The following is a 26,641-nucleotide window of genomic DNA, read 5'->3' as shown; positions in this document are numbered from 1 at the left end:
AAACGGTCCATTCATCCCGTGAAGACTGACATCTGAGCTTTCTTTGTTATTGTTTGGATCAACTTCACCTATGATAAAACCTGTAGCTTCCAAAAGGTGCAAATAGAAAGATAATATACCGAAAAGTCGTCCAATTACTTGTTGAATCTTTTCACTTATTTCAATTTTTGATTTGGCAGCGCGCGAGTGTTTCTTGTTTTCCCGCCTTTATAAAATCGACCGATAAACTAATCGATATTCGCGCGAAAGCGGAAGCCGAAAGTTAATTTGTTTTCTCGTCATTTTTATTTTAAAAAGCCATATAATAAACAACTTACTAACCTCGACCGTTCGGTCGCCTCACCTCGCAAAGCCTCGGTCGATACGCCAAAGCCTCAGTTTGATATTTCCCGGCATGACCTCACTCTCGGTTAGTAAGTAGTTAGTACTCTCTCGTGGAGAAAACTGGATTTTATTTATTAAACCTCTCGAAGCAGCAAATTCAAGAAAAGTTTGAAAGAAAAAAATAGTCAAAGCACGTAGATACTTTGTTATTTAGGACAAGGTGAAGTCCTCTTTGGTTTTTATCAGGGAACAAGGACTGCTTGATTTAAATTGACCTGTGAAATGTGGTTTCTATGAGAAAGCGCTCACTTAGAGACAAACAGCAAAGTCAGAGAAAGATCTCTTTACTTTAAAATACATGAAAATCTGAGAGACAGAAGCTGAAAACTAGAATTAATCATAAAACATTTTAAAGAATATCGATCAACCACTCCTCTGTTCTTGTTTTCATTGTTACTATTATTTACATTGTTATTGAAAATACACCGGGTTGTTCATTTGCAAGAAAACTTCAAAATGACCATCCACGATTAAAGTCTGAGTTTGTTGACGATTTTTGATTGAACGTTTTCAGTTACTTGCTTGAATTAACCGATGGAAATGGATTGCTTAAATTACATAAAATGGCAGTGTAACAGGATTTTCGTTCCTACCTGATTTTGTTCCGGCCAGAACAAATTTCCTAGAAAAAGATTTCCGGCCGGAACGAATCCTCTGAACTTTCCGGATTTTATGCACGGGAGTTTAGTTTCACCTTCAAGATACTTAAACAAAAAAAAAAAAAAATGCTAATATCTTCAAGCCATTTAGCTCTTTGATCACCAAACTTGTAAACAATATTACTGTCGGTAAGATCTCAAAGGCATTTAGCGCTTTGACCACTAAACTTGTAAACGATTATACTCGGGGTGCAACAAACATGACCGGTCAATCAAAATACATGACCTCATCAATCATGTGACCTGGTAGAAAAACGCTACTATCTCAAAGGTCTTAGCTCTTTGACCACTTAACTTGTTAGCATTATTACTTGGGGTGCAAAAAACATGACCGTCAATAAAACTACACGACGTCATCAATCACGTGACCTGGTAGAAAAACGCTACTATCTCAAAGGCATTTACCGCTTTGACCACCAAACTTGTAAACGATAATACTTGGGGTGCAACAGACCCGTTAATCAAAATACACGACGTCATCAATAAAATGGCCTGGTAGAAAAACCCTAATAGCGCTTTGTCCACCAGACTTGTAAACAATAATACTTTGGGTGCATAGAGAGTCAGAGGCCGAGACTCAAGACTGATAGGCCGGGAGTCGAACGAGCTATCTGAACTATCGAAAATATTTACCTTTTCCTTGCTCACGATTTGGATTACTTATAAAACATTGAGAAGACGCGGTTTTCGTGGCACAAATGTAACAAATGGAAATATTATGCAACAAACCTCGGTATCAACTAAACTTCCAGAAATACGAGAAAGAGGGCACTGCTGCATACCCCTACTACTACAGATCATCTCTTGATTTCTTTTTTAATATTGGTGGTGGGGAGGGGGGGTCGCGATAGAGAATGCAATTCCTCATGTAAAACGACAAAAAATAACGTTTGTATGTTTGTTTGTTTGTTTGTTTTTGAGCATCGTTATTTCAGATGTCTCGTTCGACTTTCGGACGTGAGCAGAAGTGAAGGGAGATTGCAATGTGGCGGTGGGTAGTGTAATGTGATAAGAGGAGATATCAAAAGTGTTAATTTATGGAAGGTTTTGATAGTGCAACATAACTTTTGAGTTTTAAAATTTTGTGTGATATATTGGCGTAGAAAGGGTTAAATGTAGAATAAGTAAAAAGGTGTGTACTTCTAGTGAGTGTTGGTGAGGGAAATAAAGTAAGTGTGGATTGAGGTATGTGGCTAGTGAGGTGACGAGATGTCGTATGATTGACAAGTTAATAAAACAAATATAGGGATTGAAGGTGTGAGAAAATGCTCACCTAGCGCGTTGTTGCGGAGGGGAAACGACCTGGTTAAGAAATGAATTGTGTGGCTGAGGGGAAAAGAAAGAGGGGTTAGAAACATGGTGCAGGGAAGAGTGAGCGGGGAATGTAGCAACTGAAGTGGCGATAGGGAAAAGTGGAGCGCGACATGTTAATCAACCGGAAATGCACATACTATATACAAAGTATATGTACAAAGTATGTATAAAATGGTGGAAAAAAGGATCAGCCACGATCAGGAATCACTGTTCTCACGCTCAAAATAAAACAAATAGGGGACGTTTAGATGTAGTTTCCCTATCGCCAGATTTTTATATACATTTGAAAGTACATTTAGTACTGCCAAGAAACATAACTTCAGGTACGTCATTGCTGACGTCACGCATTTTGATTGACAGGTCATGTTTGTTGCGCCCAAAGTGTTATTGTTTACAATTTTGGTGGTCAAAGTCGTAGACCGGAACGAAAATCCTAGTAAGACAGTTCCGGCCAGAACAAATCCACAGTTACAGCGGAGTGATTTGCCCTTTAGCATCTTCCAAATAGGGGACTTGCACTACGGGGTCACACGACCTTTTGGGTGACAAATTCAAGTCAAAAGAAACAGAAATGGCTGCGCCCGTCACGCCTGAGAACGACAAAAAATAGAATAATTAAATAAAAATAAACCCTCTTTTGCTTTATCCGTAAGCGTTATATAAGTTGCTTTTTGTTGCTGTTATTTTTGCCGCTAAAACCCTGAGCGCGCTAGTTTGCCGCCCAAAAAGTCAAGTGATCTTTTAGGGCAAGTCCCTATTTGGTTGAATAGTTTATAAGCAGTAAAATTAGTAGTAAGCGCTGGTTTGTATATAATCGAACTCGATAGCATGCAATTGTGTACGATTATATGAAAACTCACCCTACGATCGTGTACGATTATATGGAAACACACCCTGCGATCGTGTACGATCATATGGAAACTCACCCTGCGATCGTGTACGATTATATGGAAACTCACCCTGCGATAGTCTACGATCATATGGAAACTCACCCTGCGATCGTGTACGATTATATGGAAACTCACCCTGCGATAGTCTACGATCATATGGAAACTCACCCTGCGATCGTGTACGATTATATGGAAACTCACTCTGTGACCGTGTACGATTATATGGAAACTCACCCTGCGATCGTGTACGATTATATCGAAACTCCCCATGCGATCGTGTACTTTATCTGGGAACACCCTACGATCGTGTGCGATATGGAAACCACTTTGCGATAGGAATGCGATCGGTTGCGATCGTACGGTCAAATAGCCGCGATCTCGATCATGTCTTCAGTAAAAATTTGGGCACCTTTTCTAATTTTTAAATCAACATGAAGTCATTGTTCTCATCTTTTGATCTAGTACAACTGATCAAAATCTTACTAAAAGACACCAATAAGAGTTTTCAACGTTTTATTCACTTTAGTGTCTGTGTATCACAACATTTACTCTTATTTACATTTTCACATTTCCGCGGAACCAACGAGAAATAAATCTTACGATCGAGATGTGAGGTATATATTTATTAGGGTATAAAAGGAACTAGGTAGCATCAGGCTCGATTAAAATAACGACAAAATGGCTTTACCAGGGTATTTTATAAAAATATTGTTTGAAGTGTTTCGCGCGATCTAACCAAATTGTCTGCCTACTATGGTACCTACGGGTATCCTGTGTCGGGCAGCTATCCCACCACTTGACGAGTTATATGGCTACTATTGATATATGGGCACCCTGTGTCAGGCAGCTATCCCACCATTTGACGAGTTATATAGCTACTATTGACACATGGGCACCCTGTGTCGGGCAGCTATCCCACCATTTGACGAGTTATATGGCTACTATTGACACATGAGCATCCTGTGTCGGGCAGCTTTCCTGTCCTTTAGTGACTTCTCTGTATGCTTGATCGCCTTCTGTAGCCATATGGGTACCCTGTGACGGGCAGCTTTCCCGCCATTTGACGTGTTGTATGGCTACTATAAACACATGGGCACCCTGTGTCGGGTAACTGTCCCGCCCTATGTCGAGTTGTCTGGCTACAACAGACACCTGGGAAGGTGTCGGGTTCCTCTGTGACAACTGAACAGTGTCTCCATACCTAGGGCTGTATCCTCCTTACATGTTTTTTTATTAAGGAGCGGCAGACAGCACTTAAGATCGGCTGTGACGTCGTACCGCTACTATAGCAACTGTCAGCGGTTACCTTGACTACAGGTTCATCTTTCTACCCTCTATGCTGATGTTGACAGCCCTCTGCATTTTGTTGGCCCTTTTTTTATCCTTTAATTTCCGAGTGAGCTTGTCCGCTTTGGTAACGGTCTTCTTGGTGGACTGAAACGCCAAACACAATAGCATTAAATCAATCGATCACAGACATTTAACTCTCTATTCTGAGAACATTTTGGGGGCATAAAAACAACAAAGTAGTTTACGACATAGTTAGTAGAGGGAGCCCTCTACTCTACTACTCCCTCTACTATGTTTACCAGCTATTCCTTTTGTTTTGGTCAACCGTTGATATCAATTGATATCATACTTATCTACAGATGTGATGTTGATATCAATTGATATCATACTTATCTACAGATGTGATGTTGATATCAATTGATATCATGCTTATCTACAGATGTGATGTTGATATCAATTGATATCATACTTATCTACAGATGTGATGTTGTTATCAATTGATGTTATACTTATCTACAGATGTGATGTTGATATCAATTGATATCATGCTTATCTACAGATGTGATGTTGATATCAATTGATATCATACTAAACTACAGATGTGATGTTGATATCAATTATTTTCATACTTATCTACAGATGTGGTGATAACAACCAATGAAAAGCCCATTCGCTTGTGGAACACTGAATGAATCTAAATTTGGCGGCGTAAGAATCCGAGTGTTCTAAAAGCCTTCGCTGTAACGTTTCGAGTATGGCGGCGTAAGAAACCGAGAAGTGACGTGATTGGAAACCATTCAGTGCTGGCCAATAAAAACTCAAAGGGTTATAAATTACGGAAGAAGGCGATTTAGCAGTTGGAAACATCGGCGAGAGTTCGCTAAATATTTAAAAGTAAGGTCACTTGTAACTGTCACACAAATATCCTTCAACTGACTGACGTCTTTTTGTATTGTATTAAGTTTATATGGGAAGTCCACAGAAGCGTGCTTTGTACTTACTCGGACAAAGTCACTTCCTTCAGCGTTCGTCTTGGGTCGCACAACATAATCCTTGTTTGACGGTAACGGTACACGCGCACGCATCACGAATCCCTTGTCACCCGGACGAAGAGCTCTATAGAAACATGCAACACACGGGTTAGTAACACGTAACACGAGAGATACACGTTAGTGACACTTATCACGAGGGATACACGCAACACACGGGTGACACTTATCACGAGGAAGGCACGCAACACACGGGTAGTTCAAGTATCGCGAGAGATACACGCAACACACGGGATAGTATCACATATCAAGAAACACACGGGATAGTAACACGTATCATGAGATATACACGCAACACACGGGTTAGTATCACGTATCATGCAACACACGGGTTAGAATCACGAAACACACGGGTTAGAATCACGTATCACGAAACACACGGGATAGTAACACGTATCATGAGATATACACGCAACACACGGGTAAGTAACACGTATCACGCAACACATGGGTTAGTAACACGTATCACGAAACACACGGGATAGTAACACGTATCATGGGATATACACGCAACACACGGGTTATTATCACGTATCACGCAACACACGGGTTAGTATCATGTATCATGCAACACACGGGTTAGTATCACGCAACACACGGGTATTAACACGTATCACGCAACACACGGGTAAGTACCACGTTTCACGAGATATACACGCAACACACGGGTTATTAACACTTATCACGCAACACACGGGTAAGTACCTCGTATCATAAGATATACACGCAACACACGGGTTAGTAACACGTATCACGCAACACACGGGTAAGTACCACGTATTATGAGATATACACGCAACACACGGGTTAGTAACACGTATCACGCAACACATGGGTTAGTGCCACGTATTATGAGATATACACGCAACACACGGGTTAGTAACACGTTTCATGAGATATACACGCAACACACGGGTTAATAACAAGTATCACGCAACACACGGGTTAGTAACACGTATCATGAGATATACACGCAACACACGGGTTAGTAACAAGTATCACGCAACACACGGGTTAGTACCACGTATCACGCAACACACGGGTTAGTAACACGTATCACGCAACACACGGGTTAGTAACACTTATCACGCAACACACGGGTACGTACCTCGTATAATGAGATATACACGCAACACACGGGTTAGTAACACGTATCACGCAACATATGGGTTAGTGCCACGTATTACGAGATATACACGCAACACACGGGTTAGTAACACGTATCACGCAACACAAGGGTGAGTACCACGTATCACGCAAAACATGGGTTAGTGCCACGTATCACGTGATATACACGCAACACACGGGTTAGTAACACGTATAATGCAACACACGGGTTAGTAACACGTATCATGCAAAACATGGGTTAGTAACACGTTTCATGAGATATACACGCAACACACGGGTTAGTAACAAGTATCACGCAACACACGGGTTAGTACCACGTATCACGCAACACACGGGTTAGTACCACGTATCACGCAACACACGGGTTAGTAACACTTATCACGCAACACACGGGTACGTACCTCGTATAATGAGATATACACGCAACACACGGGTTAGTAACACGTATCACGCAACATATGGGTTAGTGCCACGTATTACGAGATATACACGCAACACACGGGTTAGTAACACGTATCACGCAACACAAGGGTGAGTACCACGTATCACGCAAAACATGGGTTAGTGCCACGTATCACGAGATATACACGCAACACACGGGTTAGTAACACGTATAATGCAACACACGGGTCAGTAACACGTGCACTCATTTAGTAGCACATGGGATAGTTAAGTGAGCTTCTCCAAATAACGGCTCACTTTTTCTCCCCTTGAAGTGCACTGTCGATTGATCGTGGGGTTTTTCCTCCTTCCCCATCAGCTGAGCTGAAAAAGAGCAGAAAAGACAATCTGTTCGCGAGATGTTTAATAATATCACATAGTATACCACATCTCGAATTATATACTTGCAATTCACATTCACATTTAATGTGCGTGTTGGATCCTGACCAAACAAGTTATCTAAGCAAGCCTCCTAGAAGGCTCCTAAAGCACAGTTCCCTATCATAGGGTGTATAACCACGTCCCATCCATACCTGAGTCTACGCCTCTTGGACATGTTCTGATAATCTCGCTCCTCACGCTCCTCGCGGCTCAGAGACTTGAAGTTTGACGTCACACCGAATATCGGCCTTGCCCAATCATCTGCAAAACACAAATTGGAATTCATATTCGGGATCTTTTGTATCCCTGAGTATGTAATTCGGGAAAAAATGTCTAATTTGATCTTTCATTTTAATATTTCCTGATTCAAAGACTTTTGAAAACTTCACTAAAAGCAAGTTTTGGGTACAAAATTACTTTGCTCTGCTGTTGTAAAATAACTCGTATGTAAATTCCCCGGGTATTCGGGAAATCACTAAATTAAAGTTCTGTAGGCTTAACTCAGTAATGTGCTCTACGGTACATACAGTATGTCCTCAAAATTTCCCCGGATAACACACTCACTTATAAGCTTTCCAGCGACCTGCTTGTTTTGTCTCGTCTCTTTAGGGTGTCGGTAGAGGTACATGACTGCTCTCCCTAAGCCACTCATCTTTAACGCCCCTGTATCAAGCGCTGGAAACTGAAGACAAATGGGTAGCTGTCAACATCGCCTTGCGGACACACACAAAAACCTCCCCAGCAAAAGATACCCCAAAACAAGGCACCCCCACAGGAACAGTTTCTCAGAAGCTCAGATTTTTTAAACTACTTTTTCAGGACTTGGTGCCCGGTAGAACTTTAAAGTTGGGATGCTAACTATTTGCCCCCTCACCGTGGAGAGTATCTTGAGTATCCCTGTTCTGATCTGCAGGTGTGGCATGGAGCCATCAGGCAGCGGTGACAGCCATTCTTTCAGCACGTTTAACACCCCAGAGTCAATGAACGTGTACTGGAGATCTGCCCTGAAAACAAAGATTGATTAGGTGATAAGCCTGCAGTTCATGTAAACAATTGAGTAACAAAGTACACTATTGTGTAAAGTTGGTAGCACGTTAAATGGCTTCATGTGACTTTTACTTACGTTTGCCAAACCATTACAGTAGGTTGGGTTTGATTGCAAGCTTTTACACATTTCCACAACTTATCTACAGTACACCTGTATTTTAAATAAGGTTGCACCCGAGAATCCAGGTACTGTATTGTTACCTGCAGGGGTTAATGAATACAGACTCAGACAAGTTGTCAAATTGAAGTATGGTTCAACATTGTAATTGTTGATGTGGCTATATAAATTGTTTTATAGTGACAGACACCATCAGTCTATGGCTGCAATAATTGCTAAGAAACTACAGTGTATACTGTATCATTATTATTATGGGTAACTAATAAATGGCTGAATTTGAACGTTCAAGGTTGTATGTTATCAAGAATGCTAGGGTTTGTACGCTTATTTGCTTCTTACTTTGTTACCCATGAAGCAATGTGAACAATGCAATATCAGCACATTATTCTCTGAGGGCAACATTACTTGAAATAGATGTGACCCCCCTTCCCCCATCAAATCCTGGCTACTGTATGTGCCTGCGCTGGGCTCCTAGAAAGCAAATTAACGCTAACCCAGGGATGAGTGCCCTTTTTACCCAAACAAATGTCGAGATAGTCGTATTTATCCCTGGGTTAGTGTTAACCTGCTTTCTAGGAACCGGCCCCTGGTACATACAGAAAAAAATAATTTAAATAAAAAAGAACTTACTTGTTCATGTGTTTTAGGATGACTGGTAACAGCTTGAGCTTCTTGGTTGCTGCCTGGTTTGCCTCATTCAACAGCTTGTCATCATCCGCCGCTTGTTTCATCTGCTTGATCATCTCAACAACCAGGTCGTCATTGTCACTGATGATATCACCATCCTGATTGAAGACAAGAAATATTCTAACATTACCCCTCTATCAATTTACATTTCTACAATTAGGTCACCACATTGCGGCCCCCACTTTTAATCCCTCGTCGTTGTGCTGAAGCTAGCACAAGTTGATGGTTGCTTGTATTTTTCATCAAAAATACAGCTATGAGCATATTAGGAGAGTGTCTCAGGGCATCATGAAGTCTATTGGGGCATAATTGAGTGCTTTGCTTATGGATATTTGCAAGCAAAGGTGGATTCATGATGATTTTTTCTTGTTTGGCTTTGCCTGGGAGAGAAAATAATTTTCTAATGAATCACCACAGCTCTCCTAAGTGCTGTCTTTTCTGAAACCAAATTGATTCCAAAATTGTTTACACTGCTATTCTGGGTCTGTATAACCTGGAATTGATTTGTTTGGCTTCAGGGTGAAAAGACATCTGACTTTGGGGAGAGGAGTGTTGACTGGCCCTCCCCTCGTGAATTTTTCCCTGGATCTCCCAGAATGCTTTGCAATCTGTAAAGGCATCTTCGTGGTTTTACAAGCCTTCAAGGAGTGGACATTGTGTTTTGAGGCCATGGAAATGAACCTGGAGGATCAGAATAAAGGTATCTATTTGTGTCTTGAGCTGTGTTTGCTGATCTCTCTCCCTTGTGTGGTATTTTGAGCGTTTTATTGAGGGGTGATTCTGCTTTTCTTTCCTTGTTCGATTTGAAATTAGTCAAACAACCTGTGCTATTATTTGGCTTAAGAGTAGTTGCCAACACCTTTGTTGGATGTATATCTTCAAGACCATTTATCCCTTAGACTGATGCCTGAGTATCTTTATCTTGTTGTGTTTATTTTGCATTTATGAATTTTTTGGGTTGTGGGTACTTCCCAAAGCCGGTACAGGCCGGTTGAGGGGTCAATGTGTTTACCTACACACCCTAAGAAATTATGCTTGCCTCACTGCCTGAGAACAATGCCTTTTTCGCAAGCTTAGGTGCATACAACAGTGTAAGCAAATTCTGCTTGATAGACAAACAAGCCTCCATTAAGTTATGGCTGATATTCTAACAGATAATTTTTTTATGTTAAAACCATTGGGGAAACCACAGGGAGCCAAAATTCTATAAAAATATTTGCCATTATAAATTCAAAGCAGCAGTGTCAACCCACTTTTGATACGTTTCCTGTATATTCACCATCAAAGTAATCTTATCACAAAACCTTGCCTGAATCTGATGTTTTCTTGGGCATTTTTTTCTAAAAAAAAAGCTATGCATATCATCTCTATCAATGAGTCCAGTCATGTCCAAGTAAAAAAAAAAATTCTATTTTCTAAGTTAAAGATATTCACTTGCTTGAAATGGCATATATGTGATCCAATCCACTGGTGGATCTCACAGCACAAGTCTAAAAAGGCCTAGTTATTTTGATTAAAATCTAGGGGTGGTGGATTAACCCATTGACTCCTGGCTATTTTTGAGCTGAATTTACAAAAAACAGACTGAAAACAGATACCTCCCCCCATTCTGAGTTTTATACAGCCCGTCAAAGAAAAAAATAATCTTTACAGGCCGGTACAGGCCGGTTGAGGGGTCAATGTGTTAAAAGCAAGGCTGATGCAATTACAGTATGAACACTTAAAATATTTTAATAATGTATACTGTAACCCTCTACCACTGTACTGTAAGGTTGATGATGACTAACATTTAGCACTATAAACTATAGTATACCATTAACAGTTCGAGCAGTAAAATGAATGCTTCTGGCAAAAACAGGAAGGCCATCATTTTGTCTCATGATATGCAATCTTATTCACACATACTAGACGTGGTTATTTATCACTCTCCTGTTCTCCACTCAGTGTATGGTTCATGATTTTGACCAATACAACCCGCCTACTATTCTGTACATCATCATCATCATTTAATAAATATAGTATATAAATAATCTCTAAAGCACACTTTTGTTAAAAAAGCACAATAGCTTACCCCTCTTCTTCTTCTCTTGGTTCTGTTTTTCTGAAGAGAAAACATTAATTTTAAACATGGTTAAAGTCATTCTATCTAAACAAAATGTATGTATCGTTCTCACAAACATGAACAACAGAAGAAAAAATTCAGATATTATTCAAATATTAAGTTAGAAATATTAAGATTCAAAAATATTAAGTTAGAGAACAGGATGCCGAAAAAAACAGTGAAGTAATGTAATGTTGAAGTGAAGCACTTTCTATGCACGTGGGTTGTTAAATTTATTGTTAAGGGATGAAAAAAATGGATATTTCTGGCTGATACAATTTGTGTCTAAAAATTATGATCAACTCCAAACTTCTGGTCAGTTCTAGAAATTGTCATTATTATTTCATGTTTGGCGATGGTCAAATAAATTGTCAATAAGTTACCTTTTTCTGAGCCATAATCACATCAAAATCCCAGACAGGGGGCCTGAAGAATAGAAATAAATAAAAAGATAAATACCAAACACAACCATATACCTTAAAACTAGCTTACCGATCTGGTACGAGTGCTGTCGTTGTAATATTTGTCACTACAGGTCAGTGATGAGTAGACCCGATTTCTAGCTGAGCTTTTACGGTCACTTCTCTATTATCAAGTTTATGTATTGTCCTTGTATCTACTGTACATCTATTCAATAATTTTCTTGTTAACCCATAAAAGTTGAAAATAGAAACGGTTGGATATCGAGCAATGGCTACTTAGAGGCATTATTTTGAAACAGTCTTTCTTCCTTGGACAAAAAATGTTTGTCTGTTATTGTTCCATCAAATGTGCATGTGTGTATCAAATATATTTTGGGCAAGGTTCCCTTCTCTTCCAAGTTTTATCAATGTCACTTAAGAATCGAGCGTTAGAAACTGGTCATCAGGAGAATGATTTAATCTACATGAAGCACCGGAAACAATAAACAATAACAACAAAAAATAGGCAGCTGCACTGCATAGTGCGAGATACGTGAACTTATTAACGAATAAATAGTAATGATACTGTAGTTTTATCACAGCAATATTTTTTATTTTATATTTTCACTATTTAATTACTCTTTATTTAAGATTTTGTGGAAAGGGCTTTGCTTTTCTTCAATTTTTTACTTGTGTTCAATATAGGCAGTTGATAGAATCTATCTTGAAACAAAAGTATTAACTGTATTGGAAGAAAGGTTCTTTTCCAAAGTCTGGCAGCATCAAAATAAAACAGTGCTGTTACTGTTCTGGTACTGTTAGCTATCCATTTGATTCGGAATTTGTGTCTTTGTATGCAAAATCTTGGGGATCAATGGAGGGGATCAAATTTATCATAAACAACAATGTTCAGTTGTTCGTGTTCAGTTTGTCACAAAACAGCATTTTCACTTTGTGATGACCATGTAGTGTATTAGTGGTTCAATATGCTTCAAATGCATCATAAACAGCTGGGGTCACCCAGTCCGATCCCTGGCCTGTCTTTTTTATATGTATTCTCTGTTCCCATCATTTCCATAAGCAGTTCATTTCTTTAATAGCTCCTCTTGTTTATCAAAGACTATAATAATTGAAACTTCCATTGAGGGTGTCGCATCTTTAATGCCTGAAAGAAAAGAGGGAACATTGGAACATAAATGCACAAAAAAGACAACTTAAGGATACTTATATTTATACTATTTATACTTATATTTACTAATATGCTCTGGGAACTACAACATCGGCTCTAAATAACTGTTTGATTTCATTTCATACTGTGGAAACTAGTACTTCAGGATGGAAACACAAAGCCAAATAGGTTTGTGATCAGAGAAAGATGTTTTTCTCACATGTAACAAACTTATCTGGAATACTTGTGTGCATATGGTCTATACATGTTCTATTACCTGGATTGTATTGTATTGTATACATCTATTCATTATCTGTAATTATGATTGCTAAGAAATTAAAGAAATTGTAGTTATAGACAGCTATCAATGTCAGAACGAATTTAACAAAACTCTCACTGGAAGGACCTACATGTATTACTTTTGTGGTAAACATTTGATTCCTCAAATTGAGCAATATATCAATGTGGCAGTAAACATGTGTGACCCAAAAATATTTTGTAGAATAAAATGGAAAACAGAAATGATAAGGCGACTTGATGTAGCAAAGGTTCTATCAAAACAGTCCACTAACCACCCAAAATCAAATTATAAATCTGTGCATACTAATAATTAATTAAAGTAACTTCCATGCTGCAGGCTTAGTTCCAAGATACTGAGACTAAAGAAAATATACTTCACTTCTGTATATAATTTATATTTGTGGTATTTCTCTCCCTAACAAAAAGCTAATCAATCGAGGTTTCAATTTGCTCGGTTCTAGCAGGTAATCCCTGTCATTTTTGTTCCTTTACAGTAGTAATCAAAGAAAATCTTAAGCTGGTAGAAAGAAGCAATAAACGATACACCCTAACCTACCTTAACTTCGTTATAGTTGAAAATGCTTTCCCTTCCAATAAAACTGCCAATATTGTCCGTGCGATTAATGACCGCCATCTTGATCTTGTTACTCATGCGAGCTGGCGCATGCACACTTACGATTGCAAACGCACAAAGCAGGCTGGTCACACTTCAAAGTGTGACCAGAAATGCTCGCGCGCCTAGTTTGTCCTTTGAAGCCTGCATTTCATTGATTAGAGTTGCTGTCTCCGCTCGGTCGCTTCAGGCGACCTCGCTACGACAGCAAAGATGGTGCAACTCTAAGCAGTCCTCAACTGCTTCATACTGTATGTATTTACTTAGGGCCAACACATAATATATATGGGGATGGTGGGGAAAATGTGAACATCCAAACCCCCAAAAAGTATATACTGTATATCTACAGTAACATACTTCTCACTACAAAAAGTATTTAAAAAACTACTGTACTTCACGGTTTCTCCAAAGGATCTCAGGAGTGTTGACCCTTAGCTCACCCCTTTTCATGTGGGATCAAAGAGTTACTATTGCCTTTGTTATTCGCTCATTCCTTTTCCTCTAAGCACCTATGTGAAGCATCTAAAGTCGCGCCAAGTTACCAAAAATATTAAAGAGTTTAGGCCACACCTTTGTTGTTATTGTTCTTTAAAAATTTAAAACGAATTTTGTGGAAAACTTCAAATAACTGTCTAAAACAGTTATACAAATATATTGATACTTATACCAATCCAATCAATCCAACAATAGTTTTCCCAGATCAGCTGATAAAAATGGATGCATGCTCACATTATGGATTTTGCTACATACAGTAGGATGAGAAAAAGGCAACTGACAGAGTGCACCTTAGAGGCCCCCACCCCTGACTGCTAAGTCTCTAGGGTAACAATCTTACCCCTGTCCCCCATCCTCAGAGTCACTGCTTTCCTCCTTGGGTGGCTGGGGTACTTTCATGGCTTCCGTGGTGTCTGTTTCACCAGTCGTTCCCTCCGCCTCACCCTTGTCCTTGGGCTGTTCACTGAGAACTAAAAAAAGTGCAATTAATTTTAAAGGGGGAAGTCGAGTATATAATATTACTGTATTTTATAGGGACCTTCAAGGAAGTGGGTCACAGTAACTCGCAAGACTGGAAGCCTGTGTCCTATTTTAGTAATCAATCAGAGACTTCATTATACAAGAGTATCGGGTAACAAAGATTGCAAGATAATTGCACTAGTTAATTGTACTGTTTTTTTTTAAAAACAGTAATTAAAATTACTCCCCCTGAGAAATATCTAATTATTGATTAATTAAGCGTCTATATGTTTTCTGCGCTTGGAGGTCCCTCAAGGGCATATCGAACACTCTGTGGCAATGTTGTGGTTCATATTCGATGTTTGTTTTGTTATAAGTTCCGGAGTTACTACGCTTAGGAGCTTTGCGTGGATGAACAAATAAAAATTACACTTCCGTCTACTAACAGAATATTCTAACTTTGTCGGTTATTCTTCCAAGGTGGTGACTGTGACTAGGAATAAGCAGAAACTACCAGTAGCAAAAATATCCGAGATAAAGAGGAGATAAGAGGGAGATAGAAAAAGCAATACTCGAATGGAGTGAACAACATACGTCAAGTTGTGTTTACCAATGCAATAAATAAACCTTGCACTAAGTCTTACCAGCGATATTATTCTTGTCAGCATTGAATATTCAATTACCCTTCTAATAAAGATACTGAGTACTCGCTTTGATCAAAATTTGTGCCTGATTTGACTTCCAATAGTGATCGCTGGACCTCCACTCGTTTGCTAAACATCACAAATGACTGCAAATTTCATCTCACTGATTTTTTAATCAGAAAACAATTATCCTTGAAAATAAAATGCTAGCTAATAAGAACAGTAACAGAAACTTGGGTTTAGCTTTTGAATGGGCATTAAAACAGAGTCAATTTTGAAGATTTATCAAAGGCACTTTTCCCCCTTCTTAGATGCTCCTTTAACCAATGATGATGACAATATCAAGAAAACAATCAATAGAATTAGATCGCGAATGACATGAAATTCCAAGGTCCATAGTCAATTGAAGATGCAGACATTTGCAACTGTACTTTTATCTCCTAACTATTTTTGCTACTAAGTTAAACTGGATGATTAAATGCAGTACCTCCTTTCTTCTTCTTTGTAACTTCAATGTCCTCTTGGTCAAAACCCTGATAAATGGAAATCAAAAATAATTGACATTACATTTTTAGCCACTATGGATTTTTGCTAAAACCTTGAGTATAAGGTCCAAGAGTATAAAAAGAGGGAGGAAGCAAGTAGCCAACTAAAGTACAGTACATGTACAGTAGACCATTCCGTAGTCTTAGAGTGAAAACCACACTATTTTTTGGGTTTATCATAGGTAAAATGTAGTAGGCAATGGCTTAGATTGAATCCTTTACATTACAGTAGTTATATAAATTGAAAGACTAGAGACATGGGTGTTGTTTGCTTTTCTGGAGACAGAAATACGTGGCTGATGTTTTGAACATTAGCCTTTTGTGTCTACAAAAGAAACAACAATGACTGTGTTTTCAAAAATGCCTACAATCAGGGTTTCAGCCATGAGTTTACTAATTTCCCAGTGTACAATTGAATAATATGAAAAATATTCTTGCATACAGTACCTCAAATTCCTCTTCCTCATCGCTTGCACCAAAGATATCAGCGATAAGCTGATCCCCCACCTCTTCCTGCTCAGACCCCTCATCTTGATCTTTATCTTGCAAGGGCTGGGACGGCCCGGCGTCTTCATCATCATCCTCGTCTTCATCATCACTGATCACTGAACATGTTTGAATATATGTACAGAAAATAGTAACTAGTACAGTATCAATAAAAAATACCCAATAAAACAACAATATTTTTGGTATAATTATTAAAATATTCTAAGAGGTTTCTCTCAGGATCACTGGTGATGCCAGTGCTATGGAACAAGCTGGAATAACCAGGAATAACCCAACCCCTTCTTAGTGTGCTTTTACCTGGTCTTTTCCTTTTCGCAACTTTTTCCTCCTCCTTGTCACTAGGTGCTTCTTTACCCTCATCCCCCTCAACAACATCATTATCACCTCCTTCCTCATTTACTTTTTCATCACGTTCTTCCACAGGATGAGGTGGCAGCATATCAGTGACATCACTTTTGAGTATGTCATTGACAATAGCAGTCTCACTACCCGATAACCCCAGATCACCAATAGGAGATAAAGGTATCTCGAGTTCTTCCTCATCTTCTTCCATTTTATCATCGTTATCTGTCTTATCTCTAGTAACTTCTTCAGTCTCTTCATCACCAGACTTTATCCCCTCATTAGATTCATCCCCAAACACATCATCCTCATCATTCTTTTTACTGTCTGACTCAGGAGTTTCTGGGGTCATATTATCCGGTGTCCGTGTTTGCGGTGATTCCGGTGTCATAGAAGATTCAACGTCCTTTTCGCTTTTTTCTTCGTTCACAGACTCCTCTTTATCTGAGTCCCCCATTTCTGATTTATTTTTTATCTCTTCCGGTTCTTTCTCTTCTTCGTTGGAACACTCTGGGGAAGCGACATTTTCGCTTTTGTTGTCATCACTTGCATCTTCCATATCTTGCTTGTTCTCGGCAGTAGGCAGTGTTTTCTCGCCTGTAGACCGATGCTCGGCTCTAGCACCATCTTCTTCTTCGTTCTTTGGGCTTACACTCCTTGATTCCACGCTGTTTTCCGAGCCGCGTGGCGATGTTTCGGACGCTTCATCCTCCTTTTCTCCTTCGAGGTGGAAGTCTGGTGTCGGCGGTCTATCCATGTCCTCGTTGCCCGACTCGAAAGCCTCGTCTACATTATCTGCCATGACAAGGCAGGGATAGTCAAGACTTACGATATTTCCCTTTTTGTCGTTAAAAGATCATTGGGATGAGCTGAATATTTGTATAAAATCTTTCTCACAAAGCTTCCAGTTTTACAAGCGTGCAAGTAGAAATTTATAGGCTACGTGGCCTGGCCTCGGATTGGTATCGCCCAGTGCACTATGGTTATTATTACACAGGTTACCCACGCCATAAGGCGAATTCTCAAGATTTTGACCCATTCTCCCGCTCTCCCGCCTTGAATCTCATCTCCCGTTAGCGGTTTTTATCGCTTCCGAAAAATTACTCTATAGAAAATCGTTTTGCGAGTAGCGAAAAAAACCGGCGTTTTTCACAAAAACAACATGAATTATTATTAAAATCGTCAGTTATTCGAAGGTAGTATGTGAGTGGATTTATACTAAAACAATTAGACTACACGTTCTCGCTACGCGCTACGCTTTCTAGCTACGCGCCTCGTTGACTATCTATTGACTCATAGAAAACTCGAACTCGTAGTCTAAAAGTTAAATAAAATACGTTTATAACGATAGGATTGATCTTCTTCGAAAATTTCAGCATCTTGGAACCCAGGGTAGTTTCCATAGATAAACGAAGCAATTTTCCGATCCATTTAGAGGTTATGCTGTATATTTCTTTTTCTTAATGATTAATAATGTATGATGAATAATGTTTAATTTATGTGTTGAACGCGCTAATTTTGGCTATTGCTGTTAAACACTATTCAAGGTGTGGAAGCCGATGCCGATTAAGCTTGCCTGGAACACCTGATTTTTACAGAAACCCAGCATGAAACTGTCTTTTTATATATAACTACATTTTTTAGAAGTATTACAGTGGGGCAGTTTCCCCCTTAGTAGAGCACCTGGACAAAGTTTTCTAGCTACGGCCTTGATAGATTCTAAAGATCTAGCTTTCGGCTTTGTTTTGTTAGGGTGGACCCACGATTCAACGAGAATCCGTTTTTGCAAGTTGTACTTGGTTTTGAATCAGACTATTAATTTATTTCCCCAAAGCTGAAATAAAAATGAAAGGGGGCGCTTTTGTTAATAAGGGGTGCCTTTTTTTAAAAAGTTTCCACACCGCCGATATTAATGTTTCATAAGTGAATAGAAATCAAGACCACCATCTAAATGAAATAAACATGCGTCAAGAAGTCGTGGCCCTTTTTCCGTCGCGAGCGTATTGAAAATAAAACTAATGCTGCATTCACACCAAAACCATGTTTAGTTTAACAAGGTTTTTCTGGGCATGATAACTTGCCAAGTTTCTCATTGTGTTGAATTCTTATTGGCTAAATGATCACTTACTAACATGTACAGCACAGTCTATTCAGTTTTGTTCTTGGTTTTGTCCACTCTTGGGAGATTGAGATTTAAACCAGTTTAATTAAACCACCTTTAAACTGGTTTAAGAGTGCTGGTTTGAATGCGGTGTAAGTTTCAAAATTGGCAAGATCAGGTGCGTAGCTTGTAGTACTCCTTTAAGTCCCATCTACACTAACAATTTTAGTCGGCGAATTTTACGTGACAATTTTTATTTACTAAGTGTAAATAAGCTTTTTTCTCGGCAATTAAAAAATGTCACACATGAAAAACTGCAAGTGTAGATGCCAACAAATATAGTTGTTAACTATAAATTGTCAACTGAAAATTGTAGGTGTAGATTGGGATTTACCCTGCCTCTCAAAAGCAATATGTTTTTTTTGTAGCGGAGATTTCTCGTTACTTAGCGATTCGGTTGTTCGCGCGCGCGATTATCCCGGAGCTTCACACTTTTAGGCGGGAAAGAAAAAAAGCAATCACTATCTTTTCCCCTAGACGACTTCCCTACTGGGCATCACGTATGCTTTGGGAAACTCAGAGACAGGTGCTAGTGTTTTCCATTTTATTACTTTGGGTTATTAAAGATAAATCGATATATTGACCGGCGTTTAGATGTATAGGCGACATGCAATTATATTGGTATTAAGATTTGTTCAGGCGCGTACCCAGGATTGTCCGAGGGGGGGGGGGGGGGGGGGGCAGTCATATGCTTCATATGGAAAAAGCATGGTATTTGAAGATTCCTTAATAAGGAATGAACCACTTTTTGGCCCCAAGGGGGGTGCGCAGTGTGCGCGCGCCGTTTGTTAAGTTAATAGATCTCTGCATTTGACCCATAGGCGAACCAGGATAAGAATCAGTTCCCTGTTGATTCTTCGGGAAAATAAAATATAATTTGAAGATGTGTCCTGGACTGTTTCCTCAATAAAGCTGGTTACATTACTATATTAGCCTAAACCCCTTTCTGCGCCACAATTACACTCAACACACAAGGCTAACATAGAAATGTAACTAGCTTTTTTGAGGAAACAGTCCCGGACACAGCTTCAAATTATATATTTTATTTTCCCGAAGGATCGCGAGGGACTGGTTCTTATCCTGGTTCGTCTGTGCTTGACAACACCCTGAATTAAAAAGAAGAAAACAAAAATGAAATTTAGGGATGTAACTAGCAAAATGCCCCCTTCCGCCAGGAATTACATGTTAAATTCCACTATTGTGAAAACTGTTCCGCAAAACTACTCTTATTCACACGATCAAACGTTGAAAACTCTCATGTCGAATATGAACAGAAGTCGTTGAGAGTGCGCGCGAGTGCATGGTCAAACGGACATGGGAGTTGTACTCTTATCGACTCTAATTTCCGTTTGAAAGAGGCTTTAGTTGGCAAGGGCAGCACTTGTTTGTTGAGAATTAAAGAATGGCTTATCAGACACAGGTGTTTAATATATAGTTCTGACTAGGTATGAGAACAGTTTGGTTAGTGGTACTTCTAAACTTGGCTAACGAGTGCTACTTTGTAAGAGGAAAGATAAACAGAAATTTAAAAGACAGTTGTGAGTCCTCTTTCTGCTGTGTTCAAACAGTACTTATCCCCAATCGTGGTAAAAATTATAATACCTATAATATGCACGACATAACAAAATTAATTTGATGATGAAGATGGAAGATGGTGAATTAAACCAGAACTTATTCCATGCATACGACGTGTATGAATTAGTGCATTAGAAAATCGAAGTTTTGTCTTTAAAAGGGAGTGTGCAAGTGGAGATTTTAAATGGCCGATATAATCAATCATTCATTAAAGCATTTTCTAGCTGGTGAAACATAAAAAAAATTCCTAGTGATGTAAAATAATACTCTGTGAAAAAAAAGAGATGTTTAAAATATGTTTTTAAAAGAGAGCTTTCAAAATGTGATGTGAATTAGTGTGTGAATTAGTGAATATATTATTGGCTTGTTTTATTGTTTTAGTAACTGGTGATCATAACAACTGGTGCCTACAGATGTGATGTAGCTTTTGCTGTGATATCAATGTTTTGTAAATAAAAAATATGAATTGGCAATAAGAAACTCATTGTGCTCTATCTATCCTACTGAGCAGGGATACCAAGAAAAAATATACAAATGTGGTCAAGTCGAAGGCATATAGAAGGGATACCACCCCAGGCAAGGGAGCAGTATCTTATAAACGAGACAGTAACAACTAATTAAACACAACTCACGTAATTCTGTTTATTAGTTTATTAGTAGGGTTTGGATATTGTCCAGTAGCTAACGTACCGCTGGGCAATGTTTTGAAACCAGGCTTGTTCAACTTGCCTGTTTCGAAATGCGGTTGAATTCATATGAGGGAGATGACTCTGATAAAATCGCTTATCGAAATTTTTAATTTAGAGAAAAAGGACACTTTTGCAAAACTAGATATCGCCCCCATCTTCGCATACCCCACCACCCGTTGCTATTGAATGGAATAAAGTCTTGTTACATGTTTTGATGATTAATCCAGCCATTTTCTTCCAAGGGGGTGGTTGGTAATTCCCGCATGATTTGAAATATTGATCAATACATTACGCTTAATGCTTATACTAAATATGCACCCCTTCAAAGGCAAGAACTTTAATTTAAGGTAAAGGTGTAATTAGCGGAAACATGTCCCCACAAAACTAAAGAATCAGTTTTGTATAAGGCACTTCAAACAAAAACAAAACAAAGGGCATATCGATATCAAGTACAAATTTCGATAACAAATTGATTTATACAGATGTTTATGACAAGGTATTCACATTTGGGAACCTTGCGTCAGGAAAAGATATTGTGCCAAAAATGGAGATTTACCTATGAATAATTAACCGAATTCGAAATAATATAAATGGAAAACATGAGTTTTAAAAGCCAACTAGAAGAGACAACCGCAGAGGTTCGAGTGGAATCGAAACAAGTCTAGCTAGCATCAGGCCTGTGCGAAGAATTCCGACGGGCACTATAATGCTGAATCGAAACTTCGAGTACCACACCTCAAGTTTTATCCTGGAATTGTTTATATCTTATCAGCAAAACCAAAGAATCAATGAAAACGAAAGCCTAACTAGCACCGGCTCTTGCCAAGAAAGGAAAAAAGAAGTCTTAAGTACTTGAAAAGGGTACTATTTATTTCAAAACTCCTCGGCGAATGCGGGCAAGTTACAATCTTGTTTCTTTTCATGGCTCACCCAGAAGCCTACGAGTCAGTCTCGTTTTGTAACCTTGATTTAAATGATCGTATTGTGATAAATATAAGCGGAGAGCGCTACGAGACCCTTGAATCGACGCTAATGCGCTACCCAAACACTTTATTAGGGTCTCCAATCAAGCGCTCTCAATACTTCGACCAAAGGCAATGTGAGTATTTTTTTAATCGAAACCGTCAAGCATTTGATGCGATACTCTTTTATTACCAATCATGCGGGCGACTTATCAAGCCTGAGTTACTCCCGGAAAATATATTTGTAGAGGAGGTGCGATTCTTCGAAATCCCCAGCGATTTGATAACAGCAAGAGAGGAGTTAGAAGAGAAATTAATGGGCAAAAACGCGGTTTTGCCCAAAAACGACCATCAAAAAAAAATCTGGTTGGCATTTTCGGTACCCGAATCATCGTTTTTAGCGCGCGTAATTGCGCTTTGGTCTGTAATGGTTATACTTATCTCGGTTATCATACCTTGTGTGGAATCATCTCTGCTCGAATTTAACGAAACCTCAATTGGAAACTCGAACGTGTTGGCAACAAATGTCTACGTCATCATTGAGATGGCATGCTATATCTGGTTTACAATAGAGCTTATTTTTAGGCTGGCATCCGCACCGGAGAAAATCAAGTTCTGTAAGCAGCCCTTGAACGTTGTGGATATCTTAACTGTCCTGCCATATTATATCGTGTTAGCGGTAGAGAAAAGCAGGACAGGATCACTTTCTGTAATGCGCGCGGCTCGCATGCTTCGTGTATTGCGCATCTTCAAGCTCTCCCGATACTCTAGCGGAATGCGCGTGCTTCTCTACACGTTCCTAATGAGTCTAAATGAGCTGTGGATGTTTATGTTGTTCGCTGGAATGAGTGTACTTCTTTCGTCTGCCGCCGCTTACTATGCAGAGACGGCGCACGGGCGGCAAACGTTCGAGAGTATTCCTGGTGCATTCTGGTGGTCAATTAGTACCGTGACCACTGTCGGCTACGGGGATCAATATCCTCTCACAGCTTCAGGGAAAATCGTAGGCTCCATACTTAGCGTGTTTGGGGTACTCGTGGTTGCGCTCCCGGTGTTTCTGTTCGTGTCTAATTTTAAAAAGGTTCTGAGTACTAAATGTACCGTTGTTGAGGATGATAGCAGGCGTGACCAGGAATCCATAAGAAGGCACAAACTAGGAATTAAGAACTTCAACACGGGTAAGACTCGCGGCCGGTAAGCGAAGACGGAGTTCAGTAGGCAGAAACGTCCCAGTATGCGCTATTTTATTGTTATTGTTGTTTAAGTAGGTTATTATAAAGTCTCTACGCTATTATGAACACTAAATTACGGTCACGGGAGTGTTCGTAATAGCGAAGGGCCCCAGTAGGACTGCCTCAGGGTCTTAATCTTGACACTTTCTGGATGTGGTTGGTGCATTCTCGACCGCTGCCTGCTCTGGGACAGTTTCTGTCCTTGGACGGCGTACCTGTGTTTATCACCGAGGGACTGGGACCGGCCTTGACCGCCCGCGGTTCGAGACTCATACGAACACAACATGACGGAGAAACCTTGCGCGTGCTCACTCACGGGCTATAGGATAATTTGACTCCAAAATGAAGTCTAATGTCTTGTTAGTGTTGAATAAGCACGCATTCCTACTTTAACTGGATGTATTTGCCTTGGTTCGCTCTTACAGCGAGCTCTGTCCCTACCTTTCAAACGACGCGCTGTGTAACCGCCGCCACCTGGTAAATTAGTTACTCGACCACCTCGACCCCCAACGGCGTGTTTTTTAAGAGAAAATAAACCAAGACAAATACATCCATTCAAAGTAGGAATACGTGCTTTATACAAAACTAACAAGACATTAGACTTCATTTCGGAGCCAAATTATCCTATAGCCCGTGGCTCCTTTCAAACATATTCTAAAGAAGCCACTATTTCTTACAATGGCCGTCGATTCATGACTTAATTCCCCTTTTCAAATCACTAATACCGTGAGGATAAATGCAATATCCCCAAGAGTTTATTGGTCACCCGCGCTATTTTTGAACGCCGCTACAATGCTACAAATTATTTGGATGACAATTTATAAAAGTGGCCATTAAGATTTAAAAAGTCGCTTCTGATTTTTATTTTTTTATTACCTGTTTAGTACTTAAACGAATACTTGGCCTTATCTGATTTGAGCTTCTAAACCTTTGCTGTTACTAAATAATACTAATGATTTCAATATATTGTTGGACTTTTGTATTTTCCAATAAAAAACAGAAGGGGGGGAGGTCGTCGGCAAATTCAATTTCAATCCTAATAGCACTTTGGGAGTGGCCATAAGCAATTCTAACCCCCCCAAAAAATAAAAGATTATGTACAGCCGAAGCAAATTCTAAAGCTTAACAGTAGTACTAAAAAAAATACATTTTCAGTGTTTCTGAAATTTCCTAATTTTTTTTCTGACGTTTCTCCATTGGCGTGAGTCCCCCCAGATAGCAGAATCCCCCCCCCCCCCCCCCCCCCCCCCGGGATAAATTCACCAATGTCATCGAACTTTGCTGACAACGCCGTCTAGGATGACCCCCATTTTGAGGTTTTTTGAAGTTGTATAAAAAGTTACTTAAACTTCGTCGTGTAAAATGTGTTGAAACACCGACTGTATGAGTGGATTTCCCGCAAAGACCACATCGAGGGAAGAAATAGATTCAACAACATGTTATTTTATCCTGTTGGATGTCAGGGTTTAAGTAGGATTATTCACCTAGTTTATTCTACCCTATTTGAGTGCCGTCGTGCTGTCTGTCTATAGGAAACCAATACACGGCTATTCACCTGCATCTTAATGAATGTAGATCAACTTCTCCTTTGTTATTGTTTTTAATTGAAAACACATCGGTCTATTTGCAAGAGAACTTCAAAATAACCATCCACTATTGAAGTCTGTTACTTTATAAATGATATTTGATTGAATGTTTCTCAGTTACTAGTTTGAATTAGTCGATGGAAAAGGATTCTTTATGTGACTCGGCATTGAGCAGGAGCCTCCTTTAAACATTTATAAACAACAATTATCTACCGAGTCTACGTCAAAACATACCATGCTTGTTATAGCTCAGTATAAAAGATTCCTAAACTGGTCTCCTTTTATTTGTCTCATTGGTAAGCTCTAGTAAATGAGAGAAAACGATAAGGTGTCGCTTATTGTGGTTATTTTCAAGAGGGCCCCTGTCTACGTCTAAACATATCATGCTCATTATAGACAGACAGTGATGAGATAAATAATAAAACGATAGATGGATACAAAGCAACGCCAGGGCTGCTCAAAGGAGTCGAGTGAGTCGATGAAATAACACAAAACAGGGGCAATAAGGGGGGGGGGGGGGGGGGGGTACCTGCACGTTTCACGAGTTTCAATGATTCGGAAATCACGTTTCACGATGAAATGATAAACTGACGATAAGGATCAATCTTTACTTGCGATTCACGATTTTTAAAGAGCATAGATCACGATTCGTCATTCACGAATCACGACGAAGGAGCAATCACGGATTTTTATATGTCCTTTTCACGATTCACGATAAACAAACAAGTCCGTTCACGGATCACGAAAATAACCCTTACCGCCCCTGAAAAAACTAGGCATCTTTTATTAAATAATTGTAGTACTCCTTTTCGTTATATGTGTATTCCATCCTAAAAAAGTTTATCCCCCAAAGAACATCGCGACAAGCGATTCTTAAAAAAAAAACGCATTGACAATTCACAAACCGAGCAAAGATGGCGTAAAAGTCTTATAAATACAATGAAGTCCAATGGAAATCGTACACATATCAACAAACTATGACCTTAAAGCTTACAATTGCACTTCAACTTCAAACCTTGAAAAAAGGGCAGGAAAGAAGTTGTTGGAGCTGCTCTGTGATTGGTTCATTTTGATCCTCAAATAGCCTACTTGTAGGTTTTGATAGTTTTTCCGTCACAAAACATGGAGTTCGCATACCACGGTCGCTATAGGTTGGATAATGCGGAGCTAAAAAAAAACTCAAGCTCGAAGGCATTTTATACTGTAAATATGCCTCTACGATGGATCCTCGAGCATGCAGTCCTGAGCGCGCAGTTTCTCGAGTTCAGTCCAGCCCAGACAAAAAAATAAAAAAATAAATAAAAAATAAATTGATATAGAATTCTACAATCTCCATCAAGAGTAGTCTGTCCGATAAGAACTTGACTGATGTGAGGACACCGACCAGATCTTGTTCCTTCATAAGAAAGATACCCACAACAAAAAAACACTTACAACATGAGTGCAGAAAAAAAAAAACTTTCTAAGCCTCGA

The 26,641-nt window shown here is 39.3% G+C and overlaps 2 protein-coding genes across 2 annotated transcripts; one reads left to right on the top strand and one right to left on the bottom strand.

Moving 5' to 3' along the window:
* Positions 1–3,743: 3,743 nt before the first annotated feature.
* Positions 3,744–17,920, bottom strand: LOC5507786 (protein IWS1 homolog). The gene is made up of 13 exons (XM_032376545.2): positions 16,919–17,920; positions 16,562–16,719; positions 16,057–16,102; positions 14,807–14,936; positions 11,873–11,915; positions 11,460–11,489; positions 9,332–9,486; positions 8,411–8,540; positions 8,101–8,218; positions 7,689–7,797; positions 7,414–7,479; positions 5,539–5,653; positions 3,744–4,681 (listed from the first exon to the last, which is right to left on the bottom strand). Exons 1-13 carry the CDS (start codon positions 17,763–17,765, stop codon positions 4,559–4,561), a joined length of 2,070 nt encoding a protein of 689 aa, XP_032232436.2. The 5' UTR covers positions 17,766–17,920; the 3' UTR covers positions 3,744–4,558.
* A 3,669-nt stretch (positions 17,921–21,589) lies between these two features.
* LOC5507788 (potassium voltage-gated channel subfamily A member 1) lies at positions 21,590–24,546 on the top strand. The gene has a single exon (XM_032376521.2). The coding sequence runs from the start codon at positions 22,310–22,312 to the stop codon at positions 23,546–23,548; it is 1,239 nt and encodes a 412-aa protein (XP_032232412.1). The 5' UTR covers positions 21,590–22,309; the 3' UTR covers positions 23,549–24,546.
* The last annotated feature ends 2,095 nt before the right edge of the window (positions 24,547–26,641 follow it).

This window comes from Nematostella vectensis, chromosome 9 (assembly GCF_932526225.1).
Source record: "Nematostella vectensis chromosome 9, jaNemVect1.1, whole genome shotgun sequence".
In the NCBI taxonomy this organism is placed as follows: Eukaryota; Metazoa; Cnidaria; class Anthozoa; order Actiniaria; family Edwardsiidae; genus Nematostella; species Nematostella vectensis.
The sequence above is the reverse complement of the archived record's forward strand: the minus strand, read 5'-3'. Positions and strand labels throughout refer to the sequence as shown.